The sequence below is a fragment of the Aedes aegypti genome, chromosome 2 (genome assembly GCF_002204515.2).
Source record: "Aedes aegypti strain LVP_AGWG chromosome 2, AaegL5.0 Primary Assembly, whole genome shotgun sequence".
NCBI lineage: Eukaryota > Metazoa > Arthropoda > Insecta > Diptera > Culicidae > Aedes > Aedes aegypti.
The window spans coordinates 94,689,198-94,716,456 of NC_035108.1; the positions used below are offsets into that span (position 1 = coordinate 94,689,198).

The 27,259-nt window shown below is 37.4% G+C and overlaps 3 protein-coding genes across 6 annotated transcripts in view; 2 read left to right on the forward strand and 1 right to left on the reverse strand.

Annotated features, from left to right (window-relative positions):
* Window positions 1-3,178, forward strand: part of LOC5577574 (GA-binding protein subunit beta-2) — a 36,876-nt gene extending 33,698 nt beyond the window's left edge. For all 4 annotated transcript variants that reach the window (XM_021841563.1, XM_001663395.2, XM_021841565.1 and 1 more), the window contains exon 7: window positions 1,050-3,178. In XM_021841563.1, coding sequence (XP_021697255.1) covers window positions 1,050-1,698 — 649 coding nt within the window. In that variant the 3' untranslated portion in view covers window positions 1,699-3,178. The remainder of the gene's footprint in view (window positions 1-1,049) is intronic.
* A 5,940-nt stretch (window positions 3,179-9,118) lies between these two features.
* On the reverse strand, window positions 9,119-11,240 carry LOC5577572 (collagenase). Its single transcript, XM_001663394.2, has one exon. The coding sequence runs from the start codon at window positions 10,755-10,757 to the stop codon at window positions 9,945-9,947; it is 813 nt and encodes a 270-aa protein (XP_001663444.2). The 5' UTR covers window positions 10,758-11,240; the 3' UTR covers window positions 9,119-9,944.
* An 8,566-nt stretch (window positions 11,241-19,806) lies between these two features.
* LOC5577570 (collagenase) lies at window positions 19,807-20,860 on the forward strand. The gene has a single exon (XM_001663393.2). It carries the CDS (start codon window positions 19,936-19,938, stop codon window positions 20,707-20,709), a length of 774 nt encoding a protein of 257 aa, XP_001663443.1. The 5' UTR covers window positions 19,807-19,935; the 3' UTR covers window positions 20,710-20,860.
* Window positions 20,861-27,259: the final 6,399 nt, after the last annotated feature.

A 27,259-nucleotide genomic window follows, 5' to 3' on the forward strand; every position in this document is an offset into this window, starting at 1 on the left:
CATCGTGACTGGCAACTTTAACATCGATTTGAGCAAAAAGGAGAACATGGAGTTCGCGAACTTCATGGAGAAGTACCTCAACCTAAAACTGGCCTCGGAATCCACTAAAGCAACCAATCTTAGAAGATCATGCGTGGAGCAAGGGTTACCGCTCATGGTTCTTCTTCCATCGACCGATTCTATCGGTGTTGAAGTGTTAACCGAACCAACCAAATAACACACAATGTCCATAATAGGTCAGAATTGACATGCAACAAATAGTATGAAAATTGAGGTTTTTATCAGTAGAAATCTTTCATGAGTTCGTGACTGTCTCAAGCCAGGAAATAGAAGATGCTAACGTTATCCAACGCCAATTTGGCGGTTGTATCTGGGAAACAACCTCTTACTTTTTCAGATGTGCAGGTTCCCGGTGGCCACAGTGACCAAATCCGGATCTCCGGGAGGGTTACTGAAATTAGACATATGTGCCTTTTATTTAAGCCCAACAGAACTATGTTGACCACATTGATTTTTGCGAGCTGTTTGAATTTTCGGGTCGAAAACGACCCTAAGTCACAATTTGTAATTTTTTTTATGGAAGCTCCCCTAGGAGTCATTCTAAACTTTTGTTTCCGCAAAAATAAAATTTTCCACAAAAAGAAATGTCAGAAAATTTGCTAGGTTGTTTCAATCAGAATTTGAATTTCGAAATGGGTCGAAAAAGCCCCAAGGTCCTTACTACAGATACTCTTCAAAATAGTGTAGCTCAGAATATTGTCCATCTATTATTTTACAAATCCTCTCAGAAGAAAATAATATTAAAAAACAACTTTGAACTAAACTTTGATGTATGTCTTCTAATAATCACGGCACAGTTTTTTCTTAGATTATGGCGACGTATATCGTAAAAGTGGCGTAACTTCATTTGTTTTTTATTTTGCCTAGATGTACAGATAAGAAATGGACTAAAGAGCACATATTTGAAGATTTTTTCTTTCAATCACGGTTTAGGAAGCACCGTGAAAACTCAAATCAAGTCATCTCCTAATATTTCCCGCCTATTTCAGAACGCCACACATGCTGCACAGGCCCTCCGGGACGTTTGCCTCTTCCGGTTCGAAGCAAATCAAAAAGATCGTCATGACGAAGAATCGATTACCCGGAAGTGTTCCCGGCCATGGAGAGAACGTCATCTCAAAGTTTAGTTCTGTAAATAGCTACGGTAGTAATAGCAGCATTATCAACAGCAATCAGAATAGGCACATCATCACCTCGGCTGACGGCGTGAAACGGCTCCGGACGGCAACCGGAATGGAAATAATCTCAAAGCTGCCCAACAAGATACCGCAGGACACGGTGGTATCGGTGGAGGGCAGCGGTGGTGGTGTGATCGGATCCCGACAAAGCACCGGCATAGTTCCTATCTCGTCGGTGAACCAGCAGCAGCGGGTGGTAAGTAGCAATGCAAACGTTTCTTCCAACAATTCCGCTTTGAGTGGTAGCAGTAATAGTACCGGAACGTCGATGAGCCTCGGCGAACTGGAGCGGCACTTCCTCGAGCTTAAGAAGCAGACCGACGATCTGCGGAAGCAGTTCGAACTGTCCCAGAAGCAGAACGAAGAGTACCGGGCTCGGGTGGACAAACTCGAAAAGGAGGTGCAAACGCTTAAACAGAGCAGTAGTAATAATCCTAACAATTTCATAGAAATACTTTAAGGGAACTAAAGTGAGGTGACTTTAGAGATTATTTATTGTTTAGTGCACTCTGCCCGTTTATACAAAAAAAAAGTTGAAAAATTTATTGGTTATACATGTATTTTTACATTAAAGAAACAATCCGACTTAGATTATGCGATTTCAATACCTGAACTGCTCTCGACGAAAAAGAAAATATATCATAGACACAGTAATACGCTCGTTTATTCCTATTAGCTAGTTTCTGTTGGTCATACAGAATGACATTATCTGTCCCAATTCCACTATTTTTTGTTGCGAGTTTTTGATGGTTTTATAGTAAGTGCCTTTCGGACCCTTAATAAATGATTGAAAATAAAAAGCTGCAATAGTCAACCAGACATAATTTTTTGGTGAATGTTTTGCTGTCGAATGGTCGGTAAATACAAAAAAAATCAAACACATCTCTTTTCTGTCCAAATAATTATCATCTGCAATGCATATTATATGTATCGAGGTCTTTTGTTTCGGAAGCATAGGTTTTGGCCAGAAAATGACCTTAAAACTATATTGATAGCTTTATATGAGCAACATTTACTTCAAATGTGAGAAAAATATCATAATTGGCGAATAATCACTTTTTTGCATTTAAAATCGCGTTGGCCAATATGGACTAGCATAACTACAGTCGACTCTCCACATCTCGATGTTCTACATCTTGATATCTCTCCCAAAGTCGATGATTGCTTCGGTCCCTTCATTCTGCATACGATTTCTCTTTCCATATCTCGATATCCTCCTTATCTCGATATCTCCATATCTCGATGTGCTCCTGTTGATTTTTTGTTCCCAATTTTCTCTCCATATGTCTATATGAACATTATCAAAGGTTACTAGACCAGTTTTAAGTGATCCAGAACAATTTGGAAACTCGAAACGAAGTTTGTTTTTTTTATCATTTTCCTAGTAACGGAGTGATTTTCAATCTAGTGTTCATCAAATTAATGTTCTATGTCTCGATCTCTCTCTATCTCAATGGTCACTTCGATATCGAGATGTGGAGAGGCGACTGTAGAATAGACCACAATTTTTATTTCGGCTCCTTAATTGACAAATCTCATTAATTTTTTTTAATGAGAGTGGCAAATTTGGGAACACTCTGGCCAAAATAGATACATAGGGAGCCGGAACCTATTCTTGGCACTTTTAATTCTCTTGGGCAGTGGTTTTTTTTAAAGCTACTTAGCTCATATTAAGCCAGAATATGCGTCGTGTTGATGTGCTTCTTATAGCAACGCTTAAGACAATTCGGCCGAGAAGATTTTTTTTTCTAAGCTGTTTCGACTATTCAATAAACTATGTGTCCATCCATCCGGGAAAAGCGGAAACTCGGGAATTACAAATGCCCTGGAAAAATACAGCAAATACCCGAGGTACTGGGAATCACATCGAGAAAATGTATATTTCAAGCATAAAAATATCGGTTTGTTTCAATTGAAAATTCAATTCAAAAAAAAAAAAATGCCAAGAGGTGCCTGACAACTCGTATTTCGAATCTTGATAAACTTTTCATTAGTTGTTAAAGAAAAGTTAGTTAACGATTTCTAGTATATTTTATTTAGCAAAATGCTGTAGAAATCATTGGTTTTCCAGAATTAGTTAACCCATTTTTTTTTAATTTTCATCAATTTCTTGTGATATGGTTTGTAGATTTCTAGCGAGAGAGATCTTATTGAACATCATTAAGATCCTCGAAAAATAACCTAGGGATTCCTGGAAAGGTTTTTGGCGATATACTTTATGAAATCTTATTAGGATTCTTGGTAAATTTTTAACGAGATCTTTGCAGAAATCTTAAAGGGAAACGAGGCGATACTGGACCAGTTTCTTGAAAGATCGCCACTGAAAAGGTTATTACTGGATTCTATAAAAGATCCATGCCTGATTTTTATAGAAATTCTTAGTAAATTCATAGAGGTTGGCGAAAAATATTTGACTAGGAGGTCTAAATGGTTTTCCATTGGAATCCGGAACAGATTTATTGGGAATGCTGTTTGATCGACTCATGGAGTTACTTATGATGCATACTAATTCTTGGTGAAACATTGTCTGGATTACTAATTTGGCAAGTCCTTGATCTATGACAAAGCTTTCATGAGGCCGTTGAAGCTATTTTAGGGACTACCGGCTAACTTTCTGAAAGAATTCAGATGAATATTCCGTAACAGAACAAGAAAATGTAAAAATTGTCTGGGAAAAATTTTGTAGAAGTTTCTGGCAAAACTTAAAAAGTGAACTCGGTAAGAATTTTTCGACCGAAATATTTTAATAAATTTTGATGAAAATCAGGACCAATATCTGACCAATCTGCTAAATAAATTACTAGCGAACTTTTTGCAATAATCTACGGCTCTAGAAGAAATTCTTAACCTGTCTTCTGCAAGAACATAATCGAAACTCCTCCGAAAAATAAGTATTAGGAATAACAATTAAAAAAATTCTAATTCTAAAAGGACAAACATTCATTAATGTAAGCTTTGTCGGAAACTCATTCCGGACGTCCAGCAACTAGTACTAATTTTGCTAGAAATAATTTCATTAGAAATTTAAACTTGACACTGTTTATTTACACGACGTTGGTCAACTATTTCTATACAAAACACGTTTCTATAATGAATGTTTGAACCTCGTTTGACGATAATAATTAAATTCATCAATAGTGATATCATTGGCTATTCTCTGATGTCAAATCCACCTGTTCATGAATTTAAACAACAAATATGCGATTTCGTTTACTGTCTGCTTCATAGTCTAAGTAGGTATGCGAACTTAGTGTAATTTTCAGGGTTGTTTGTCAGATAAAACCTGAAATTAGGAGCAGCCACTGAGTGATATTGTTTTCAATAATTCATTTATTGAAACGGTCAGTTGAAATATATCAATGTCACAGTAGCCCAATCAGGATTGGGTTCTGGGAGGTGTTTTGTACACTTCCCAAGCAACCTATAATTTGGAATCACTTTTAGTAGAAATCTAGTTTCAGTGAAACTTTTTCGCTTATTACTTTCTTGAAGATTTGAAGGCAACTTAAACGAACTTTATGTAAACTGTAGAGTTCGTTTAATTACTTAAAAAGGGAGCTGCGTAAGCCCTGTTATTGGAACAGTTGGTTGCTTGGATTGCCTCTTGAAATCAAGAATATTTTTTGACCAAATACCTATGTGTTAAGGGGGCAGGATCCGTCATTGATTTCAGGATTTTCAAAAGCAGTTTTTTCGTTCAAAATCAAGAAAATTTACAGGAAAATGTGTTCACTGTATTCTATTCTCCAACCGAAACACAGTGAACACATTTTCATCGAGTAATTTTTAGTTTTGAACAGAAAAACTGCTTTTGAAGATTCGATGATGACGATGATTACGATGACGGAGCGTTGATCGTTAATGTTTAAAAATTTTCAATATGACCATAACACATTGTTTCTCTTATCCATTCTTTTAATGAGACCAGTCAGAGTCACATTTTCCCAACAATTTTCAAAATGAATAACTAAACTAAACTTTAACAGAATTCTAGTTTTTCTCCGAAATTTTTGAACACCAAAGTAGAGTAAAATTTGGCTAAATGCTAAGACAACTGAAAGATTTGTTATGCTTCGGATTAACGTTCATTAATCAAATGTTTGAATGGTCCCAACATATCTGAATGTGTGACAAACTTGTCACAAATTCAAGCACATTTCGTTCCCTTAGCATATTTTTATTGTAGCAATTCGCAGAAAATTTTTAATTCGTTTAGTTTGTATCTCTACTTCAAAATCTCCAAAGATTTTTTGCCAGTAAGCTCCTCATGAAAAGTTTCGCATAAAATACGACAAGTACTAATGTATTTGTTTTTATGATTTTCTCTAGGAATTTCATCAGAAATTTCTTCAGGTATTTGCCCAAATGTTCAGATATGACTCCGGAAATTTCTTAGGGAGTCCATTAGGGGTTATTTCCCAATTTCTTCACGAATTTTCCTGGAGAATTTCTCCAAGCAGTTTGTTTAGGATACTTAAAAAATTCAACCTACATTTTTTAACAGAAAAGGAATTTCTCAAAAGATTATATCAGAAATCATCTGAATTCACGCAAACATTCCTCGAGATGTTTTCCAAGAAAGTCGTAACTCCTCCAAGATTTTAATACATCGATTTCCCTGGGACCACCCTCCTCTCATGAATGACCACGTGGTATTTGGACGACCCCATGGATTCTAGTCGAAAAAAAACGGAATTAGGACCAAAAACACCGTGAAAATGTCCAGTGTCCGGCTTTCGAAACGTCCGACAATTCGATGCAGCACGGAAGTACTAAGATGCATTGTTGTTTGTTTTTTCTTTTTTTTTAATTGTTAGTTACTCCGTGCACTTGGTCACTAATATGCTGATTATCATATACAGAATCTATTATTTATATCCTAGTTCTTATTGTTATTTCTCTCATACCGAGCAGGTGAGGAGAGTGCTGCCGTTGGTCCAATCCATATCCATATCGAAGTCCATTGGCGTGCGGTGGTTCATTTTGCCATGTTTATGTGTCGTGTGAGGCAACAGCCTGCAAAGAGGGTCAGTGTGTCTCAGTCACTATCCGATACTGACCAAGGATGGATGTGTTCCCCAATACGCAGTCCTTCGTGCGGCGTTTTCTGGTGGCTGGACGGAGTTTTTTGTGTGGGGGGATTGAGAATCGAACCCATGACCTTCCGCTTACGAAGCGAAAGCGTAACCTCGAGACTACGGGACCCCCTATGTTAGTTCTTTATATTGAACGCAACATGTTCCAAGACTTGGGTAGAAATGATATTAGGCAGCAATCCTTCATTAGCAATATATTCCATCTATTTGTAAAATCACAATATCAATGAAAAATTCATAAATTAACAATGTCGACGAAATCACTAGAACTTTTCATTTGAACCACTAGGGCCATCATTTGAATTGAGCTCTCGCCGAGCGGTGTCACGAACACGTGCGCAAATTTGCTGGTTGAAAATATTGCCGTTTGATTTTGCTGGGAACAGCTGGTATTTGTTTATATTTTCGTCCAGCACTCTTTAAGTAGTGTTGGTGACATGTAACGTGTATGTACACAAGCGCAGAAACCACTATTGCATCTGACATTCTTGAAAATATTAACAATGAATCCCCTTTATCGTAACGACATTCTATAAACCCAAAACATCCATCATAGGGAAAAGGGATTTGCTGATTTCTGGGTAAATGTGAGTAACTCATAGCCTGCTCAGAGCAAAGCTGTCTTCTCTTTGGATAAAACCGACACTGTCCAAGTATGTAGGGGAAGGGGTGGTAAAAAGAACACCGTGTTTTTTATCGAGAAAAAAAAAACAAATTTCGATGAATTTTTATCACGCACGGACGATTTAGAGCATAAATCGGAGTGTTCGGGTTGATACGGAGGAATTGAAAATATCAACGAAAACTAAGATTTTAGAAAACCACATTTGAAAATTAGAACTGACGTAACTTTTAGCTATTTTAGTCTGAATACGTGTCGCTGCTATAGATAATATCCCTAATGTTGATGATGTGCGATAGAATTTTACAAATTCCTCGTTTTTCTATCAGAAACAAGATAATATCCCAAGTAACAATTTTAGTTTTACGAATTACTTCCAGGGTGCTATAAATAAACGCTCATAAAACCACGATCAAGGCACTGTTGCCTTCATCGCATCCCCCAAAACCTCTTGTAAATTAGAACGTGACTAATTGGCCCACACTGAAAGAGGCTATAAAGAGTATAATTATGTCACACGAATAAAGCAAAATAGCATTTATGGTAGCTATTTTAAGGTCATCTTTTCTCGATCAATGTCGGTTCATCTTGAAAATGATTTTATCATAACGTCGATCTTGCCGAATTTATTCCAACGTAAACAAAACAAAATAAGATTGAAAATACGTCTGCGATAATTTATTTCTCAGTGCTTTTTATTTGAAGTGATTTTTTTGGATATAGTGCTCGAATCTTTAGTGCCGAGTGAGATTTATTGTGAAATGTGATGAGAAAGAAGTGAATTTGCCTGAGCCCCCCCTGAAAGTGGCATATTTCTAGTTATTTAGCATTTGCTAAAATTAACCTCCAGGTGAAAATTCAACAATTCTTCGATTGGGCAGTGATTGTGCTCTAAATTATGTTCAATCAGTTAAATCATCACACCATAGCGTCTTATGAGCGAATTCATGGAGATGGTATGATTTTAAAAAGTGAAATTGTCGCAACCGGAGTGAAATTAATATGGCTAAACCATGATTGATGGATTACCATCGACAAATGATGTTTTGTTATCATAAATACATAAATAAGGGCACACTGTTATGATTCGGCATTTGTGGATGTAAAATTGCCTTAATAAATGCTGATTGAAGATTATTCAGCTTTTTTTCGCTTTTTATGGTAACTAAGCAGCATTTACCATAGTTTGACAGTTCGGGCGTGCTATTTTGAAGAAAATACACAAAAAAATGAAAACGCATATCAGTTTTGTGGAAGTGGAAGTCATACAGCTTAAAAGCAGCTTTTATGACAACAAGCTGTATTATATGAGTCTTTTATCATAGCCGTAACAAATAAGAGTCGTTCAGCCACGGCAAGCAGTTGAAATAGGGTTTTGTATGCTGCAATAAATCAGGTTTTATAGCCACAAAATTTGACCTTTATGTTTTGGCTAAGGTTTTGAAAACAGCCAAGAGCCGAATTACAAAATATCATCTTTTGGCAACTTTAAATGTCGCCTCTAAGTATTATAGCAATCACTTAACTGTCATAAAACATTAATAAATTCTCACGAAAGCCAAGTTGCTGTGGAATTGTTACTTGGGATCCTTAAGGTGTTCATTTTACCACCCCTTCTCCTATAGGGATTACTATTACAAAACCAAACAATCATTAAATAGAGTTTTTTTTTCCATGTGCCCTTAAGGATACTTCACTTACTACTACTGAGGCGGCCCATTTACAAACCATTTCCAAAAAAGTTGAAGCTAATAAAGTTGTTTAACAGTATCAGCATAATAATAACCCTCAAAAGCACATGGACAAAAACTACAACCGATTGATTGAATTAAGCTTGTGGTTTCTATCCTGATACCCATACAGACTTTGTAGGGCTTGTGCAATGAGCACAAATTTTGGGAGGACACTCAGAACCTTACGAACCTTACCTAGGATCGAATAAGCGTTACGGAACATGTACGAAGATTCTCTATGCCCTAGACAGTCGAGAAAATTTCCAGCCCGGAAAGATCCCTCCCGAGATTTCTAATTCCGAAATCCTCAGCATGGTCTTGCTGAATATCCACCGCTGCGGCTCTGTTGGTTTAGGCACCTTTCTTACAGTTAACAAAACAAACACCATTATACAACTTTTTTCACTAAACGCATTTATTACTTAATCATTTTTTTTTTCGACTACCACCATTCGACCAAAACATCGTCGTTTTCCTGAAAGACATTATCGCACCCGTTTTTTCGCTCAAACCAATACGCCATTTAGAAATTACATCAACATTTTGCCCGTTTATGTTCTTATCGTTTTTCGGGTAAACTGTTCCAAAATGCGATACTTCCACACTGCTAATCGTTTTTGACCAGATTTGATTGTGTGTGATTCTTAAATGTGTTCGGTTTTTACTCTTCGTTTCTCGTTTTTTTTTTTTCGGATTTATGCTTTTATTAGGTAAAAAGTAGGTTCAAAAATAACGGAAAATGTACACTACCTCGAGATCTACACATACGTCTAAATTGTTGAAGTTTGTTGACCAATCATTGACTTTTATATATCGGTTGCGATAAAAATAATAAGAAACGGAAACAAATCGAAATCGGGAACTATTTCCGACAAAAAAATAAACGCTTTCATCAGAATGACAAATTTAAGGGAATCACATCATCAAATCGTTCACTCTTCATGGTCATAGTTTCCTTCCTAGGGGGTTGTAAATACTAGACAATAGGAGCAAAAAATGTGTATAGCACCTCTAAGATGATGATGATATATTATTATATACTTCTAAAGAGAAATCCGCTAAAATGACTATTAAACAGATAAAAAACACTACTAATAGAAACGAGCTGAACATTGACTTTTAAGAAGATATGAGAAATTATCCTTCACCTGGTGCTTCTATTCTAATTAAGACAGAGAAACTTTGTCCCACTTTAAGATCAAACTCTTCTTCAATCATAAAGTTTCTTCATCGTGCTTTTCAACACATCGCCTAGTCATCTTGACTGTCCGTCGCCATCGCTTCCGCTTTGTGCCGTCATTCCCGTTTTCTCCCGAATCCAATCGGCAAACTCGGTAACACGTGCAAACGCAACTGGGAGTTTCTTCTCACAACCGACCACGTGCCCAAAACTGACCACTCCAATCAATGTTTTGTCGTCCTCGAGAACCAACGGACCTCCTGAATCCCCATTACAGGTCGACTGTTGGTCACCTCGGCAGCACAGCGTGGTCGTCTCGATAGAACCCGGGTAGACAAGTCTGCACTCATTGTTACGGATCACTTGAATTGTAGCATACTGCAATCGCTTGGCAACACCACCCATGTCGCTGGTTTTTCCCCACCCACTGACCGTTGCCATTCGACGATTGTAGTCGTCGTGTCCCGTGGGAAGCTGAACCGCTTGGATTCGATTGCTGAACTGAACTTTTTGCGGTAGCTTTATAACGGCGATGTCATTAGACGCACTTTGTCCATTGTAGTCTTCATGCTGGATATACTCGGTAGCATTCATCACCACGCGTCCATCGTCTTCCGTACTCCTCAGAAATATGGCGCCCATAGTGACTTCAAACGAAGAAGCATCCTGCACGCAATGGCCCGCCGTTAGAATCCACTCTTCACTCAAAACGCTTCCACCGCACAGTGCGCGACCCCTGGGGGTCTCAATTTTCAGCAAGGCCTGGTACGGAAACTGTCCAAGTTCAGCGTCCTTCCCGTTGATGATCCTTCCGTCTTCCGATGGGGCTGATCTCGTCGTACCAACACCCAACACCACCACTACCACGAATACTATCCAACGGGTCATGACTGTTCGCTCGAGGATTCACCGCAAAACTGAGCCTTTGCAACCGTGAGTGCTGACTAAATAACGCCTGGCAATTAGTCCAAGTTCTGCGAAACAGCAGTGATTTGCATATGACATGAGTTATGCTACATAAAACGACGTTCAGTGTCATAATTGAATCGCTATCGGACACCATGCACCACGCACTAGACCCGTTTTGGCGGAATGCTATCGCGGTTCCAGCCCAGCGGGGGAGGGTACCTACTAAATTGATAACAGCATGTGTGTCAATTTTTTTTCTGACATTCATTTCCTTTCGATCCATTGAAGTGCGTCGATGATGATCTAGAATGAAACAGTAAGGCTATCGACTTTTACTAACATATGCACGGCAATAAATCGAGGTTAATTTGAACAGTAGTGACGGCGTGTCTTTTAATTTTGTGGCCTTCCGTGAAACGAACGTAAATAATAGCGAATTTTAAGGGCCTTCAAAGTATTTCACACACACACTTGAGGAAAAGTTGGGATGGGCCTTTAAAAAACAGGTATGGCGCGATGCTGACGACAACTATGTCACAAATTAAAGGATCTTCGAGTGCGGTGCGAACGTTTAGAGGTAATCTTATCATCTACTAGAGCTGCGGCAACACACGTGAGCTGGGAACAGCTTTTATAGTGATGGGTGATATGCAAAGGCGCGTGATCGGGTGGTGGCCTATCAGTAAACGAATGTGCAAGTTGAGAATCAAAGGCCGATTCTTTAACTTCAGCATAATCAACGTGCATAGCCCACACTCCGGAAGCACTGATGATGACATGGGCATTTTACGCGCAGCTCGACCGCGAGTACGACCGCTGCCAAAGCCACAACGTCAAGATCATCATAGGAGATTGGAACGCTCAGGTTTGCCAGGAGGAGGAGTTCAGACCGACGGTTGGAAAGCTCAGCGTCCACCGGCTGACGAACGAAATCGGCCTACGACTGATAGATTTCGCCACCTCCAAGAATATGGTCATCCGTAACACCTATTTCCAGCACAGCCACCCGTATCGGTACACCTGGAGATCACCTCAGCAGACAGAATCGCAAATCGACCTCGTTCTGATCGATGGACGGCACTCCGACATAACCGACGTCAGCACCTATCGTGGCGCCAACATTGACTCCGACCGCTCCGTCATCAATGATGTACGGTACCGACGCCCGCCCCGGTACAATCTCGAGCGGCTCAAACAACCGGATGTCGCCAATGCGTACGCGCAGCATCTTGAGGCAGCGTTGCCGGATGAGGGCGAGCTCGATAGGGCCCCTCTTAAGGACTGCTGGAGGACAGTCAAAGCAGCCATTAACAACGCTGAGTGCACCGCGGGCTGCAATGCTGCAGCATGGTACGCGGCAGAACGTGGAACGATTCAGACTGAAGTGGAAACAGCAAACCCGCCTATTCCAGGACAAAAAGCGCCAGCTGTAAGAGGGGGAATGCAAAGAGATGGAGTTACCGTTCTTAAGAAACGTAAAGTTCTATCAGAAGCTCAACACGTCCCGCAAAGACTTCGTGTCACGAGCTGAAATGTGCCGGGATTAGGATGGGAGCATCTTGACGGATGGACGCGAGGTGATCGAAAGGTGGAAACAGCACTACGATGAACACCTGAATGGTGCAAAGAACACAGGCACAGAAGGTCAGGACAGCAAAGGCGATGGCTTCGTCAGCACAGCGGACAGTGGAAACCAACCAGCTCCCTTGATGGGGGAAGTTAAGGATGCCATTCAACAGCTCAAAAACAATAAGGCCGGTATCGGAGCCGAACTCATCAAGATGGGCCAGTACAGGTTGGCCGCTTGTCTGCATAGGCTGATAGTCAGAATCAGGGAAACGGAACAGCCACTGATAATTTCTGAAATTAGAATGACAGTAAAGAAATTTGCGGAGAAGCATTTAGCAAAATAACTGTGAAGGGGTAAGGGATTTATTTAGATATTCACAAAGAAGATTGTAAGGATCTTCCTTAACATATTTCTCTAGAAATAACTTTATATAGGATTCTGAGAAATCCAAAAGCCAGGAATGGAATTTTGCTAGATTTCAAGGATAATCCCCAGAGAAGATTCTGATGGAACTTCTTAAGGCTAAGTAGCCTGTCATTCGTTTTGACAGCCATGTTGCTATGTCAGCTCGCAATTTCAAAGTGATAACATCTCAGTCCTCATAGATGAATTTGATCCGGAAAAGTATCACTATATACGCTTACATGCAGAAAGTTTGCTGATACTTTTTCAGATGCATCAGTACAATACCAACTGATTTTCTTTAATTCAAAATTGTGACATAATTTAGCGACAATCATCAACGACACGTACAATGTTCAATGACGGCCTACTTCGCCTAAAGCAATTTGTTTTTTTTTTTTTTTGTATTCATTAGAGAGCTTTAAATAATCCTGCAATAATTCACTTCTGCAGAAAAGATTTATAAATAAGTACTTATTTTTTGCTAGCTATCTGTTTCAACATTTTGTTGTTTTTTCCCTCTTTCAAAATTTTAGTTAAAATAAATAAATAAATAAATAACATTTTGTTGTTTCTCAATCATGCGTATGACGCTTTCTTGAGGAACTTCGTACATTTTTTTCATACTCCTAATACCAATAGTTTATAGAATCTAAAGAAAAGGCAAATTCTAGGAGTTTTGAAAAAATGCAAAATCTTATTTGTATCGTTCCCGATTTCTGAAAGACCATCGGATTAAGTAAAATCTTACATAAGGCAATGTTCTTGCACCAATAATTTCGATAAACTTCTACAGCTCGAAAACAATATTTATAAATAGTCCCTCAAAAAGTTTGCATGGAATGTCTGAAATAGTTGAAAATTGTTTCTACATCATTTCTGTTCGCCATAGTATTGCTGTTTGACGTTCAAATCCAGCCCAACTGAGCTTCAAACGCGGTAACACAAAGTAGCCAAAGGATACTTAGCAACCATGATCCATATCACCGCCAACCCAGAAAAGAAAATCAAGCTTTGACATCGCCTTCCTTGTTAAAAATCTTACCGCATTTGGTGTTCCCGCATTTGATATTTGCATTTCATACGCACACAGCAATATCATGAAACTTAGGAGCTCATGCAAAGCATACAAATATTTTCAGTAAAAATTCCATCCATTTAACGCTAATCATTGCACATAATAGAGGACGAAGAAAAAGAACAATATTTGTGTAGTAAATTGCACAAAAACCTCCTAAGCTTTTCTAAGGGATATATCGAAAGGAGTTTCATTACAAAGTTTCAGAAATAAATTCTTGAACTTCCCGAATTGAGTGAATTTTTCGAAATCAATTCAGGCTGAAATTATCCAACACATTTGGAAGAAAGAAGTTTTAGAAGCTTTAGCTTTAGTTCTTCCAAAACTTTTTTTCTTGTAGGGTAAATTGCCAATTATTGCACGATTAAGAAGTGCTGCTATGCAGAATCTCTTAAACTCAAACTGAATTTCGCTGAAATCCAGAAAATATATTCGGCAATCAGATTTCCCTTTGATTTTTGTGTTTTTAAATTGATTTGATGAATGTGGTCATTCATTAACCCTTGCCAAAATCCAATTGTTGCACACTTCGAAAACTTCCGCGTCCTATCATTGCACACTTTGAGCCCAATTATTGCACACATCTTTAAATTTGCTTTTTGCGAGGAGTTGACTCGCTAGTGTAATTGAAGACGGCGTGATGCTACATTCCAAACAATAAATTTAACGAATTACGGTGAGTTTGCATGATAATTCTATGAAATAATGATTTTATCAAACAAAAAGCCAGTAGGAGTGCAAACCTCCATTTTGTTCTGTCAATTTTGTTTATATTCTGTAACAATGGGCATTACATACTCCGCGGCATTCCCTCCATAGCCAATAAATTAGGCTATAGCTGCTATCAGTACGCCAATTATTGAACGCTTTGACATTTACTTAGAAAAACCATGAAAAGATTTATTATTCATGTTTTTTTTTTCTAAAAAGTTATCCTCACATCATGTAACCAGCAACATAAATCTACATTTTCGTTGAAAAAATAAATTGAAATCCATTTAGATTTGACAATTGCAAGAAATATTTGAGTCATGGCGTAACAATGATAAAGCTAGCACACGATAGTTTAATTTCGCTTTAACAGCATGGTTTTGAACTTTTCAATGAGAAACAAATTGCTGGAATGAAGTGTTCATTAGTGCTTAGCATTAGGGTTTCAATTCATTGTCATCAGTATAATATTGCTGTGTGCGTTTGAAATGCAAATATCAAATGCGGGAACACCAAATGCGGTAAGATTTTTCACAAGATATGCGATGTCAAAGATAGATTTTTCTTGCTAGGGCGGCGGTGATTTTCGCAATCGTTGCTAGGTGTCCTTTGATTATTTTTTGTTACCGCATTTGGAGGTCGATTAGTCAATATTTGCATCTCAAATGCAAACAGCAATATTTCCAGAATATTGGAAAGTGTGCAATAATTGTGTGGTGTGCAATAATTGGCAATCTACCCTATATGTACTCGTGAAATCTGATATAAATTGTACATGGAATGGTTCGTAGATTTATATGAAAAACATATTGTGGTATTCCGTGAGTAGTGAACCAGCAATTATATATGGAAGAATCCTGGAATTAGCATTTAAACAAATATTATGTTATTTCTTAAACCTTAAACAATAGCTGGTGGAATTTCTGGATAAATTTTTCGTGAAGTTCAAGAATGAATGCGAAATCCTTTAGTAAAAATGTTAAAACATTTCTTGAAAAAAAAAACAAAACCCCGGAACAGCTACTAGTGTTGTTTAATGAAAACAATCTCGGGATCATACTATTTTTGAGACACCCCAGGAAATCCCAAGCAGTGATGCCACATACACAGATTTATCTGTAATTACACAGAGTTTTTCCTGTTCTTGCCAACAGATATCTGATTTTTGAGTTGAAAAATAGTTTAAAGATTTTAGGATATTTAACGAATTTAGGCCACAGTTTTAGAAGATATTAAGCAGAAATGCAATTACTCTGTTTAGATTTTCTCATAAATTTAAGTGTTTTATAGTTTTAGAAACAATTATGCATCTTTAACTTAGTTTCAGTATTATTTTTGCACAACACAGATTTTTATCTAGATTTTTGGAGGTTGACCTAAGATTAAAAAAATTTTTTTGGCCGAAAACACAGATGAGATTCGGAAAAAATGTGGCAACACTGATCCCAAGAGAAACAATAATACATATAATCCTCTGAAGAAATTCCTGAACAAATTGCTTTCAAAGTATTGTTTTCGAGAGAGTTTTGATTTATAGAGCAAACTTAGCCTTTAGAGAATTTTCTGTGAGAAAATGCAGATAGATCTGCGAAAAACTTCTCTGAGAAATCGTTAAGCACATTTTCCTAATTGAAACCTGTTTTATCACTTGTGAAAACTTTAGAAAAACTGCGAATAACACCTGGAAGAATCATTTAATTTTGTTTATAGGAAGTCCTGCATATTTTTTATTGCGTTTTCTTTAAGCTTTCTCCTTGAAGAACTTCTGAGAGATCTTCTGAAAGATTTCTCAAAGGAATCTCAAAAAAACTTTAGAAAGAATCTCATATGCAGAGTTAGAAAAACTGTTGGTGAGCTCTCTGAAGAATTTGTGGATAATATCCTTGCTTGGTGATCCTGAAGACAAATTTGGTGAGACTCCTAAAATTTCTCGTACTCTTTGTTTAGTTATCAAATAATGAGGCGAATCGTACGCAGCCCGTGGTTTTATCAACTGTGGTCAAGGGTCGGATTTATAATGAGCCAAAGCGGGCATCGATATACCACTACTAACATGGGTTTTCTGTGGGATATACATAGAGCCATCACATAAATTCGGAGAGGAACACTTGGGGATTTGAGAGGACTAGTCACCAACTGAACGTTGACCTGGACGGTCGTGAATCCAATAAGTGTTAACCATACACAGTTGAAAATATGTTGTAATTTTAGGTTTATTTTCATGCACATATTTGGAGCATTCAAGTATCTTTAGTTGAAAATTTAAACGTGATGCTGTAACAATAGATGAATTTGATTTACTTTTACTATACGCTACATTGAAATTTAGATATTTTTATCTGTGTACGTTAAGACAAATTGTTCCTAGTTTTCAAGAAGAATAAATATGTAGCCATAAGAAGCATAAATGTCTTGTATTGTGTATTTCTTTCACTACTGGACTGCGAAGTGCGGCTTCATAAGTGCGAAGATGCGAATAAAAGTGCGAGATTGCATCGAATCATGTTGGTGTCTCCAGAGCACTTATCTTTGGACTGCGATGAATAACCCCGCTGAAGACACCGACTCGATTTGATGCAATCGCGCATTTTTAGTAGCGTTCCCGCACTTGTAAAAACTTCTGCGATAGTCCAGTGGTGAAAAAAAGCGCAATATAACAAATAAAGACTATTTTATGTAGTAAGCAAGTGTCGCGTATTGAATTATGATAAGGAAGTGGACTATTGTGGATAAATTACCCTAACCTAGAAAGAATTTGGCACTCCTTTTGGAACCCAAGGAAGCAAGGCTACCGTCACACTGTGTATTATTTTCTCGATTTCATGCGCTTTTTGAATAGCGCCCAAACCGTTGATTTTAGCGATATTGTTTGTTCGGAGAAGTTTCTTGGTATATTAAAGCGCAACTTTTGACGAAAAAAGTTTTGTGATCAATCCACCAAGCAGTGAGATAGAAAAACTATTTTTCCAAAACATTTAGATAGACATATGGTATCTTCGGCAAAGTTGTAGAATTGGCAATTTGAAACAACTTTGTCGAAGACACAATTTTTCTATCTCTTATACTTTTTGAGATATATGCCGTTGTATGTGAATGACCCCTAAAAATCAAATTTTTTATCATAACTTTTTTCCAAGATTTTTAACATTTTTTGTGTTTTCTACAAAGTTGTTTGTCATAGAAAAACCCGTGTTTTTGCTGAACATACCATCACCCTATCTTTTGTAGTAACAAAGTTATTGATGAATTACTCTTTTTTCAAGGGGTAGTTAAGACCTCTATAACTGGCTTCGGCGCAAAATGGCGCAGACAACTCTTACAAATGATGAAAGTACCAATCTTCCCTTTCGGCATTTGATAAAAACATTTGTCTTTAAGCGTCTTTGCATGGGTTTTTGCTATCAAACTAATAAGCTTTATTAAAACGAATTCGACTGACAAACCTTTTACTTTAAGAGATAAAGAGGTGCGATGTTCAGCAAAACACGCGTTTTAAGATGTTTAACAACTTTGTAGAGGACATGAAAAATGTTAAAAATGTTGTAGAATAGTTACGAATTTATTCATTATTCATGTCTTCTACAAAGTTGTTAAACATCTTAAAACGCGTGTTTTTGCTGAACATCGCATCTCTCTATCTCTTTTTGTATTTTTGAGAGATTGTATTCCTTTGGTCACGATTTGTACACTGAGGCAAAAAAACTTAATAATTTCTTAAGGAATAATTATGATTTGGCGCCACAACGATTATTGTTGAAATTTTTAAGGTTCACTTATGATTTTGGTAAAGAATTTCATTACTAAATTTCATAAGTCGATCAATGAAAATCGACAATAGACGCAATGATAATTGGTTAAGTAAAATAATCAATTGTTTATAATGTTTGCCTTTAATTTCAGGCATGCTCAAAAATTGATATGTTTTGATAACATGAGATCTGCTTACGATTAACTTGTACCCAACATCGAAAGCGGAGCAGTTCTTTTAACGATTGTTATGAAAATTATTTCAAGTAGTGGTTCTTAAATTATTCAAAGCTCTCACTTATGAAACTTATGATCCCAATATCGAAATGGTTAAGCGTTCAATGAAACCATAATTTGGCTGGTTCATAAGTTATGATTTATGGAAAACCTAAGTATTTTTGCCTCAGTGTATTAGTTCGAGTTCAAAATTTAATAATAATAATAATAATAATAATAATGAAAAAAGTACATGATAGCAAGGCTAGAGAGTCAGAGTCCAAGTGATGTTGAAACTCGGATATAACTAGGCATTGAAATTGTTGTAGACTTTGTAAATCTTAGAATACTTCCGACATGATGACAATGATGTTCCCCGAGTGGTCAAAACCATGTTGTGGATGAGAATACAGAATACGTTAATTTTAACGTAAAGTTCATGGACAATACTCGGTGTAAAACTTAACGTATACATCAAGAGTAGTACAAGACGTACAAAGAAGCAAATAATATTAACAGTTCAGTCGTCGCGCAGTTGTATTTTGTACAACACTGGTGAAAAAAGCTCGCTTTTCGCTCACAACATCAGCGTGGTGGTTTTGACGGTGGCGAACCGCGCGACGACTGGAAGGTTAAGAAAAATAAATACGGCAGACTTCAGTGGGCTGGTTACTTAGTGTGAAAGTCGAAAAAGGAGCTGTGAATAAATAATATTAACCATTACTTTTTTCGAACAGAGCATCACCAGTAAATTGAAATTTAGTTTTTTAGATTTCATTCCATTGAACTGGTTTAAACTATATAAAAACATACTCAAACCACTCTGGTTAGTTAAGTCAGTTGAAAATATTTATAAATATAACATCTATAACAATTATATACTAGATAAGAACAGTTTGGACGTCTTTTTGGGCGATTTTTTAGGTTTCCCCAGCGCTATTGTGTAATTTGTAAATAAATTATATTGAAATTTTAAGTCAAAAACTTCAAATCAGGATTTCTCGAGATTTCGCCTAGGGATTTTTTTAAAAATTGGCCCAGAGGTGCAGAATGACCTCAGGAATCGAGCCCTGCACTCAGATTTGATGGACAATTTTTTACATAATAACGGTCTGTCGGGGCACCGTGCAAAATAGATATTTCACCTTATTTCATCTAATGGTCAGATGTTAAGCCAATTCTAAAACCAGCTCAGTAATATGAACTGCATCAGTGAGATAAGTCAGCATACCCACTCGTCTTGGCACTCGACAAGTCGTTGCAACGATGACACCTTATCACCTTACAAGTGGACTCCGTTGACCCGGTGCCCGATAGATCGATATCTATGTATCGCGGAAGCAATACTTGGAATTATGTGAGCTTAAGTAAGCTTATCGGCCTATAAAAGCAAATCACTGCTCGCATCGGGATAACAGTATCACCCTTACATAATGTTCGCAACAACGATCGTAATCGTTGCCCTGGTGTGTTTGGCCACTGCATTTCCTTCCGATGAGAGAACCCGGATTGTAAACGGAGAAACGGCCGCTCCTGGTCAGTTTCCGTATCAGGCCATCCTGAAAATTCAGCTTCCTCAGGGACGTGCGCTTTGCGGTGGAAGCTTGCTGAATGAACGGTGGGTCCTGACGGCTGGACATTGTACACAGGGAGCGACTTCGTTCGAGGTCACCCTTGGAGCAGTGGATTTGGATAATGTATCGGGAGATGGTCGAATTGTTCTGAACGCTACAGAGTACTACCGACACGAAAAGTACAACCCTTTGTTCGCTTCGAATGATGTCGCGGTGATTAGACTTCCTGAACCAGTGCAGTTTAACGATAGAGTACAACCCGTGAGCTTGCCTAGTGGAAGTGACAGCTACGCAGATCGTAAGGTCATCGTCAGCGGATGGGGACTTCAGCAGAATGGAGGAACCGTTGCCCAGAAGCTTCAATTTGCACCGCTGAAGGTGATCACGAACCTCAAATGCATGAAGACCTACAGTCCGTTGGTGATCAAGAAGACAACTGTTTGTGCTCAGGGTGGTGAAAAACAGTCGCCATGCAATGGTGATTCCGGTGGCCCATTGGTCTTGGAAGGTGGCTTCGTCCAGGTAGGAGTGGTCAGCTTTGGACATGGAACTGGATGTGAACGAGGCTTGCCGGGTGCTTTTGCGAGAGTTACTTCCTTCGTCGATTGGATCAAACAGAAAACTGGATTGTAATGGTGGAATTGTGACTAACTGATGGGTATTTTGTGGAAAATATGGCGAATAAATATTTTATGTTGCAAAATTAATGTGTTTTTGCTTCACACCGTTCATTCGATCCTAAGTAAGATTCTGAGTGTGGTCCAAAATTTAAGCTGCTTGGGAATAAAATAGGGCGATATGTGCAAAAGGGTAACGACTGTTTATTTCGTTCTTAAACGCTAACATTTGGCGCCAGCGGCAAAAAGTATTTATTGCTATATATCCTAAAACGTAGTATCTGCACATGAATATTTACATTATTTTTGGGCTTTACTGAATAAATTGAATATTTTTGGTTCATCCTTGTTACCGTTTGAGATAACAAAAAAAGAAAAGAGAATTGGAAATGTAAAGTTGACGCATTTGTATGTCTCATATAACTAAAATATACTAAAACTAAAATATATGAACGTTCTTTGTGAGACTTCGCATGCAGTAGCCGAAGGGTGAGAATATCCAAATAATTTTTCAATTATTTGGGTATTCTCGCCTTAACCATGTAAAGCCACTAACGCTACCCACTGAGCTGCACCCACCGAGCGAATTTCACGCTGGGACCACTGTATCCGGGAATCGAGGCGAAGAGAGAAGGAGATGGAAAATGGGAAAGAGCTGGAGGACTAGGAAAAGAGAATCGGGAGTTAGTTGGGTAGAGTCTATCGTAGTGTGCAGTTCGTTCGTATACCAGACCGACTGTGAGAAACCCCTAGGAAACGCCGAAGATTCAAGTGGTATTCCGATCAGCAAAGTGCTTTGCACACGTGGTTCGAAGGGTCGCCACAAATACTGGCGAGAAGTTTTCCACCCCGCCGTTGTCCACGCCGCAACAACCGATCCGGTTCATATAAGAAGTTCGAAGGGTCAGACAGTAGCCCCGGCTCGTGTGCAGAATACGGCCGGAAGCACTGGTCGGTCATTTCACCAACGGAGTACCAGGCTGGGCCAGCTAATAGCCCCGCAACATCGTCAAGTCGTTGGAACCCACCAGAAACCCCGCCAAGCCACCTGATCGGACCGCCTGAAAGCCCCGCAACCACTTCACGTCGTCGGAACCTACCCAGAACCCCGCCAAGCCATCTGGTCGGTCAAGCTAAAAGCCCCGCAACTTAGGAAAGCCGTCAGAACCTATCCAGAACCCCGCCAAGCCACGTGGTCGAGCCAGCTGAAAGCCCCACCACTTTGGCCAGTCGTCGGAAGCCACCCAGAACATCATTAAGCCACCGGAGTTAGTCGCTTCCAAGCAGATTCCGCCAGCACCAACCACCTGTTTCAAAATGGGACCCAGGTATGTTTTGTACGTCGCATGTCAACGATGGGCCCCACCATCACCAAACGGCCGCAACGTTTACTAACCCTCATATTAACCCTAACTTCAAAATGGATTTAAAAAAATAAACTGGTAAAATGTATCCTACGTCCTTTTCAATTCTCCATGAACAGAAAGTGTGCATGGAATTGCGTCATCTCTTCTTTGTCCAGTCTACATCTCTTCGTGAGCCGTGAGCCTTCAGAGCAAGTTGAGCCGACCCTGAGTTAATATTAAAATTCTGAGCTAGTCGATTCTCGCATCCTCTGAATTGGTATACCGGCTGCAATTTGTGTATCACTAATAGGCATAAAACAATGATATTTTTGGGTACCAGGGACAGTTTTAACCTTATCAAAAAATTCCACCAATTCCTCTGACATTTTAACATATTGTTCATTAGATATATAACAGAAATTTAATTTGGTGATACATGTATCAGTTTGTTTCACTGCCCAGTCGAATAGTTCTCGCGGAGTTGCGATTGTGTTTCCATAGTATTTTGCAAGACTTGCTCTTTTTGCCATTCGCTTGAGAGTGCCACCAATAGCGTCACAGGGGCCTTTGCCGTGGGATGTGGCAAAAAAGTGCCACTCTGCTTCCAATCCATGTATTTTCTTGAAATTACAAAAGCTGACAATTTTTTTTTATTTTTATAATGAGCTGCAGCTCCATCTGACTTAAAAATAACTTTTGATTTGTTTAACAAAATTTATCAATTTAGAAATAAATAGCTGAACTGCTACTGTGTCATGGGTCTGATATTAAAATAAAACTAACATTTTCCAATTTATTATCTTTTTTATGGTAAATGTAGAATTGGTGTATCGTTGCTTGGGAGTTATTCCAGTGATATCCTTGAGCAGTTTTATAATTTTCTGAAAAGTCGCTAATTACCAGTATTTAACCTTGTTTTAGGGAGTATTTTTTGTTTCGTAGAAAAGCAAACTGTTATTTGCAAATAAAATCATGAGTTATGAGCTTATCAACTTTTTTTTAAGGTAGATAACAATACAAACATATTCATTATTTCTTATTCATCTGGCGTTTAACGCAAGTACGTTTAATATGTTTTTTTTTCACAAAACTTTTTCTAGAAGAGAATTTAATGAGGTATGGATAAAGTTGTTAATTTTCAATGTTTGCAATACTGTTGTGATACCTTTCAAACCATAAAAATCCGTCGGATTGTTAGACGGAGTTGATTTTCTCATAGGCAGAGGCGTTGTCCATTGATTGCCTGCATTTAAAAAACATAATCACTGTATAATTCCGTTTTTTAACTGTTCTCAATTAAAAATACAATCTATTCTCTGATTCAAACTCATTTATCACTTGAAAACACAATCATATTTAACGGTTTAAAACAATCATATATATTATGTTCGTGCCGTTGAAGGTGTTATATAATTTAATCTATGCCTCTGATTGATCAAATGTATTCACAAAATACACAATCTCAGCAAATATTAGGCTATAATTCACGCTTAACATAAATCCAGCAACATCTTCAAATCAAATGAGTGTTTTTTTTTCCAAAATATTTCTCAAAGAGACACTAAACCTCTTTATCTTTTCACCAAACATTATAAAACACACTTAATAGAGGCTCACGCGGTAACGAACCGTAAAAGAGCCATTGTTTTGGAAGGGACATCACTTAGGTATGGAAAAGGGCATCATTTCATTCATAAATTTGGCGAATAAAAACGCATCCCGCAAAGGCTCGTGCCGCGAGCTGAAATGTGCAGGGATGGGAGCCAGGGATTGAATCCTGAGAAAATTGAGAGAATCTCTCACGTATTGCTCTCTGTTACTATTATATCATGCATTGCTCCACATTATGAGAGACTGTTTATCGTATACTGCTACAACTTTGATCAGATTGGGGGGACAGTAGTGCATGATAAAACCCCTCTGAACATGCTCCAAGCCTGGGGGACACTATTGCTATTGGAAGTTCGTGGATTGTTTATCGTGCCAGTAAAGAAAAACACCTATCCCCAACGGTAAACGATAAAATGGATTTTATCATCGCTCTTTTTTGAGGTTCTCGCTCGCTGCTTCCATTTATCAGACTTGTTACAATTTGCGATACATTGACGATCGTGGACCGCTACAGATGGGATGTTTTTTTTGCTTGCTTTGACCGTGCTTCATACTCAAATGAGAGCGAATTCTGCAATGCCTGATGGGAGCATCTCGACGGACGAACGCAAGGTGATCGAAAGGTGGAAGCAGCACTATGATGAACACCTGAATGGTACAGAGAACACAGGCACAGAAGTTCAAGGGTAGCGAAGGCGATGGCTACTTCAGCACAGCAAACAGTGGAAACCAATAAGCTCCCACGATGGGGGAAGATAAGATACTTTTTTTATAAACCCGTATAACTTAAAAACGGTAAGACCTACAAAAAAGTGTTGTATGGGGGACTGTCGTGAAATTTCCTGACGCTTTAGAAAAAAAATTGAAAAAATTAAAAACATTTTCAACACTGAAAAAATATGATTTAAAACTTTAAAGTCGAATTAAAAAAACGGCCACTTCAGATTTTGATCATCCTTAAGCAAAAAGTTTCGTAACTAAATTTACTAAAAGTCGTCCATACATTGCCAATTGGGCATATTGTAGAAAAAAAAGTTTTTCTAACATCGATTTTTTTAAGTCCAAAATGAATTTTCTATTTCGCTTTAAATAGTCTAGTATGATCATATTTTCAAGTGATAAATGAGTTTTAATCACAAAATAGATCATATTTGTTTTATTGGGAGTAGTTAAATTAAAATAAATAAAACGGAATTATACAGAGTTTTTTTTAATTAAATTCAATTGATCTCGCACCAAACCGCTATGAGATATCTAATCAACTCCGTCTAACAATCCGATGGGTTTTTTATGGGTGGAAAGCTATCAAAATAATATTTCATTTCTTATTTGGTAAAAGCCAATCTTAACAGGTGTCTGGAAAGGGTCAATATTATGCTTATGAAAAAAGTCGTAATTTGTTTTTATTTTTATTATTGCTATATATCCTAAAACGTAGTATCTGCACATGAATATTTACATTATTTTTGGGCTCTACTGAATAAATTGAATATTTTTGGTTCATCCTCTGAATTGATATACCGTTTGGCTGCAATTTGTGTATCACTAATAGGCATAAAACAATGGTATTTTTGGGTACCAGGGACAGTTTTAACCTTATCAAAAAATTCCACCAATTCCTCTGACATTTTAACATATTGTTCATTAGATATATAACAGAAATTTAATTTGGTGATACATGTATCAGTTTGTTTCACTGCCCAGTCGAATAGTTCTCGCGGAGTTGCGATTGTGTTTCCATAGTATTTTGCAAGACTTGCTCTTTTTGCCATTCGCTTGAGAGTGCCACCAATAGCGTCACAGGGGCCTTTGCCGTGGGATGTGGCAAAAAAGTGCCACTCTGCTTCCAATCCATGTATTTTTTTGAAATTACATAAGCTGACATTTATTTTTATTTTTATAATGAGCTGCAGCTCCATCTGACTTAAAAATAACTTTTGATTTGTTTAACAAAATTTATCAATTTAGAAATAAATAGCTGAACTGCTACTGTAACCTTGTTTTAAGGAGTCTTTTTTGTTTCGTAGAAAAGCAAACTGTTATTTGCAAATAAAATCATGAGTTATGAGCTTATCAACTTTTTTTTAAGGTATTTCTTATTCATCTGTCGTTTAACGCAGGTACGTTCAATAGGTTTTTTTTCACAAAACTTTTTCTAGAAGAGAATTTAATGGGGTATGGATAAGGTTGTTAATTTTCAATGTTTGCAATACTGTTGTGATACCTTTCAAACCATAAAAATCCGTCGGATTGTTAGACGGAGTTGATTTTCTCATAGGCAGAGGCGAAGTTCATTGATTGCCTGCATTTAAAAAACATAATCACTGTATAATTCCGTTTTTTAACTGTTCTCAATTGAAAATACAATCTATTCTCTGATTCAAACTCATTTATCACTTGAAAACACAATCATATTTAACGGTTTAAAACAAAATCTTTGAAAAAATAAATTTCAGTTTGGGACTTGAAAAATTTGAAGTTAGAAAAACTTTTTTGCCTAAAATATGCCCAATTTGCAATGTATGGACGACCTTTAGTAAATTTAATTACGAAACTTTTTGCTTAAGGATGATCAAAATCTGAAATGGCCGTTTTTTTAAATCGACTTTAAAGTTTTAATTTTTTTTCAGTGTAGAAAATGTGTTTTTAATTTTTTCAATATTTTTCTCTAAAACGTCAGGAAATTTCACGACAGTCCCCAATACAACACTTTTTTGTAGGTCTTACCGTTATCAAGTTATACGGGTTTTTAAAAAAAAGTAAAAAAAACTTTGGGACTTAAAAAATTCGATGTTAGAAAAACTTTTTTCCCTAAAATATGCCCAATTTGCAATGCATGGACGACTTTAGTAAATTTAATTACGAAACTTTTTGCTTAAGGATGATCAAAATCTGAAATGGCCGTTTTTTAAATCGACTTCAAAGTTTTGAATATTTTTTTTTCAGTGTAGAAAATGTGTTTTAATTTTTTCAATTTTTTTGAACATATTCTCAAACGTCAATAACACTTGAAGAGTGACCAATTTTTCAAATTTTGAATTAAGGTACCGCGGGGCAAGTGGGAACGAAAAAAACGATAGTTCAAACAAATTGATCAATAAAATTTTCAAATGTCAATATTTTTCAAATCCAACAACACAATCACGTTTTGGCAACATATTTGCTGGTGTGTGCATATTAGTTTCGAATAATTTCGAAATTGTGAAAACCTTGGAAGAAAGTTTTAGAATGAGTCAATGGACGCAGTTACCTCGCTAGGCGGGGCAAGTGGGACACATCCAGTTTCATGCGTCAATCCACATCAGTAAGTCAACCATTACAATAATAGGATTGATAAGTCATAGATTTTTAATTTTAAGTACATATTTGATGTACAAAAGGGATCAACCATAAAATACGTAACGTTTTAGGAAGAAACCCTTTATTTAATAGTATATCACCTCACATTTAATCTGAACTGAAAATTCCTCAATAAAAGCGTAAAGAGGAATTAAACATGTTCAAAATATATCATTTATAAGTTGCTTATTAAAATGTAGCACATAAACAATCAATAATTGACGAAATTATAAATATGTTTTGTTATTATTTATATGCATGGCAGAAAAC

Excerpts from the sequence above, each read along its gene's own strand:
- LOC5577572 (XM_001663394.2), bottom strand. The coding sequence starts at position 10,757 with ATGACCCGTTGGATAGTATTCGTGGTAGTGGTGGTGTTGGGTGTTGGT.
- LOC5577570 (XM_001663393.2), top strand. The coding sequence starts at position 19,936 with ATGTTCGCAACAACGATCGTAATCGTTGCCCTGGTGTGTTTGGCCACT.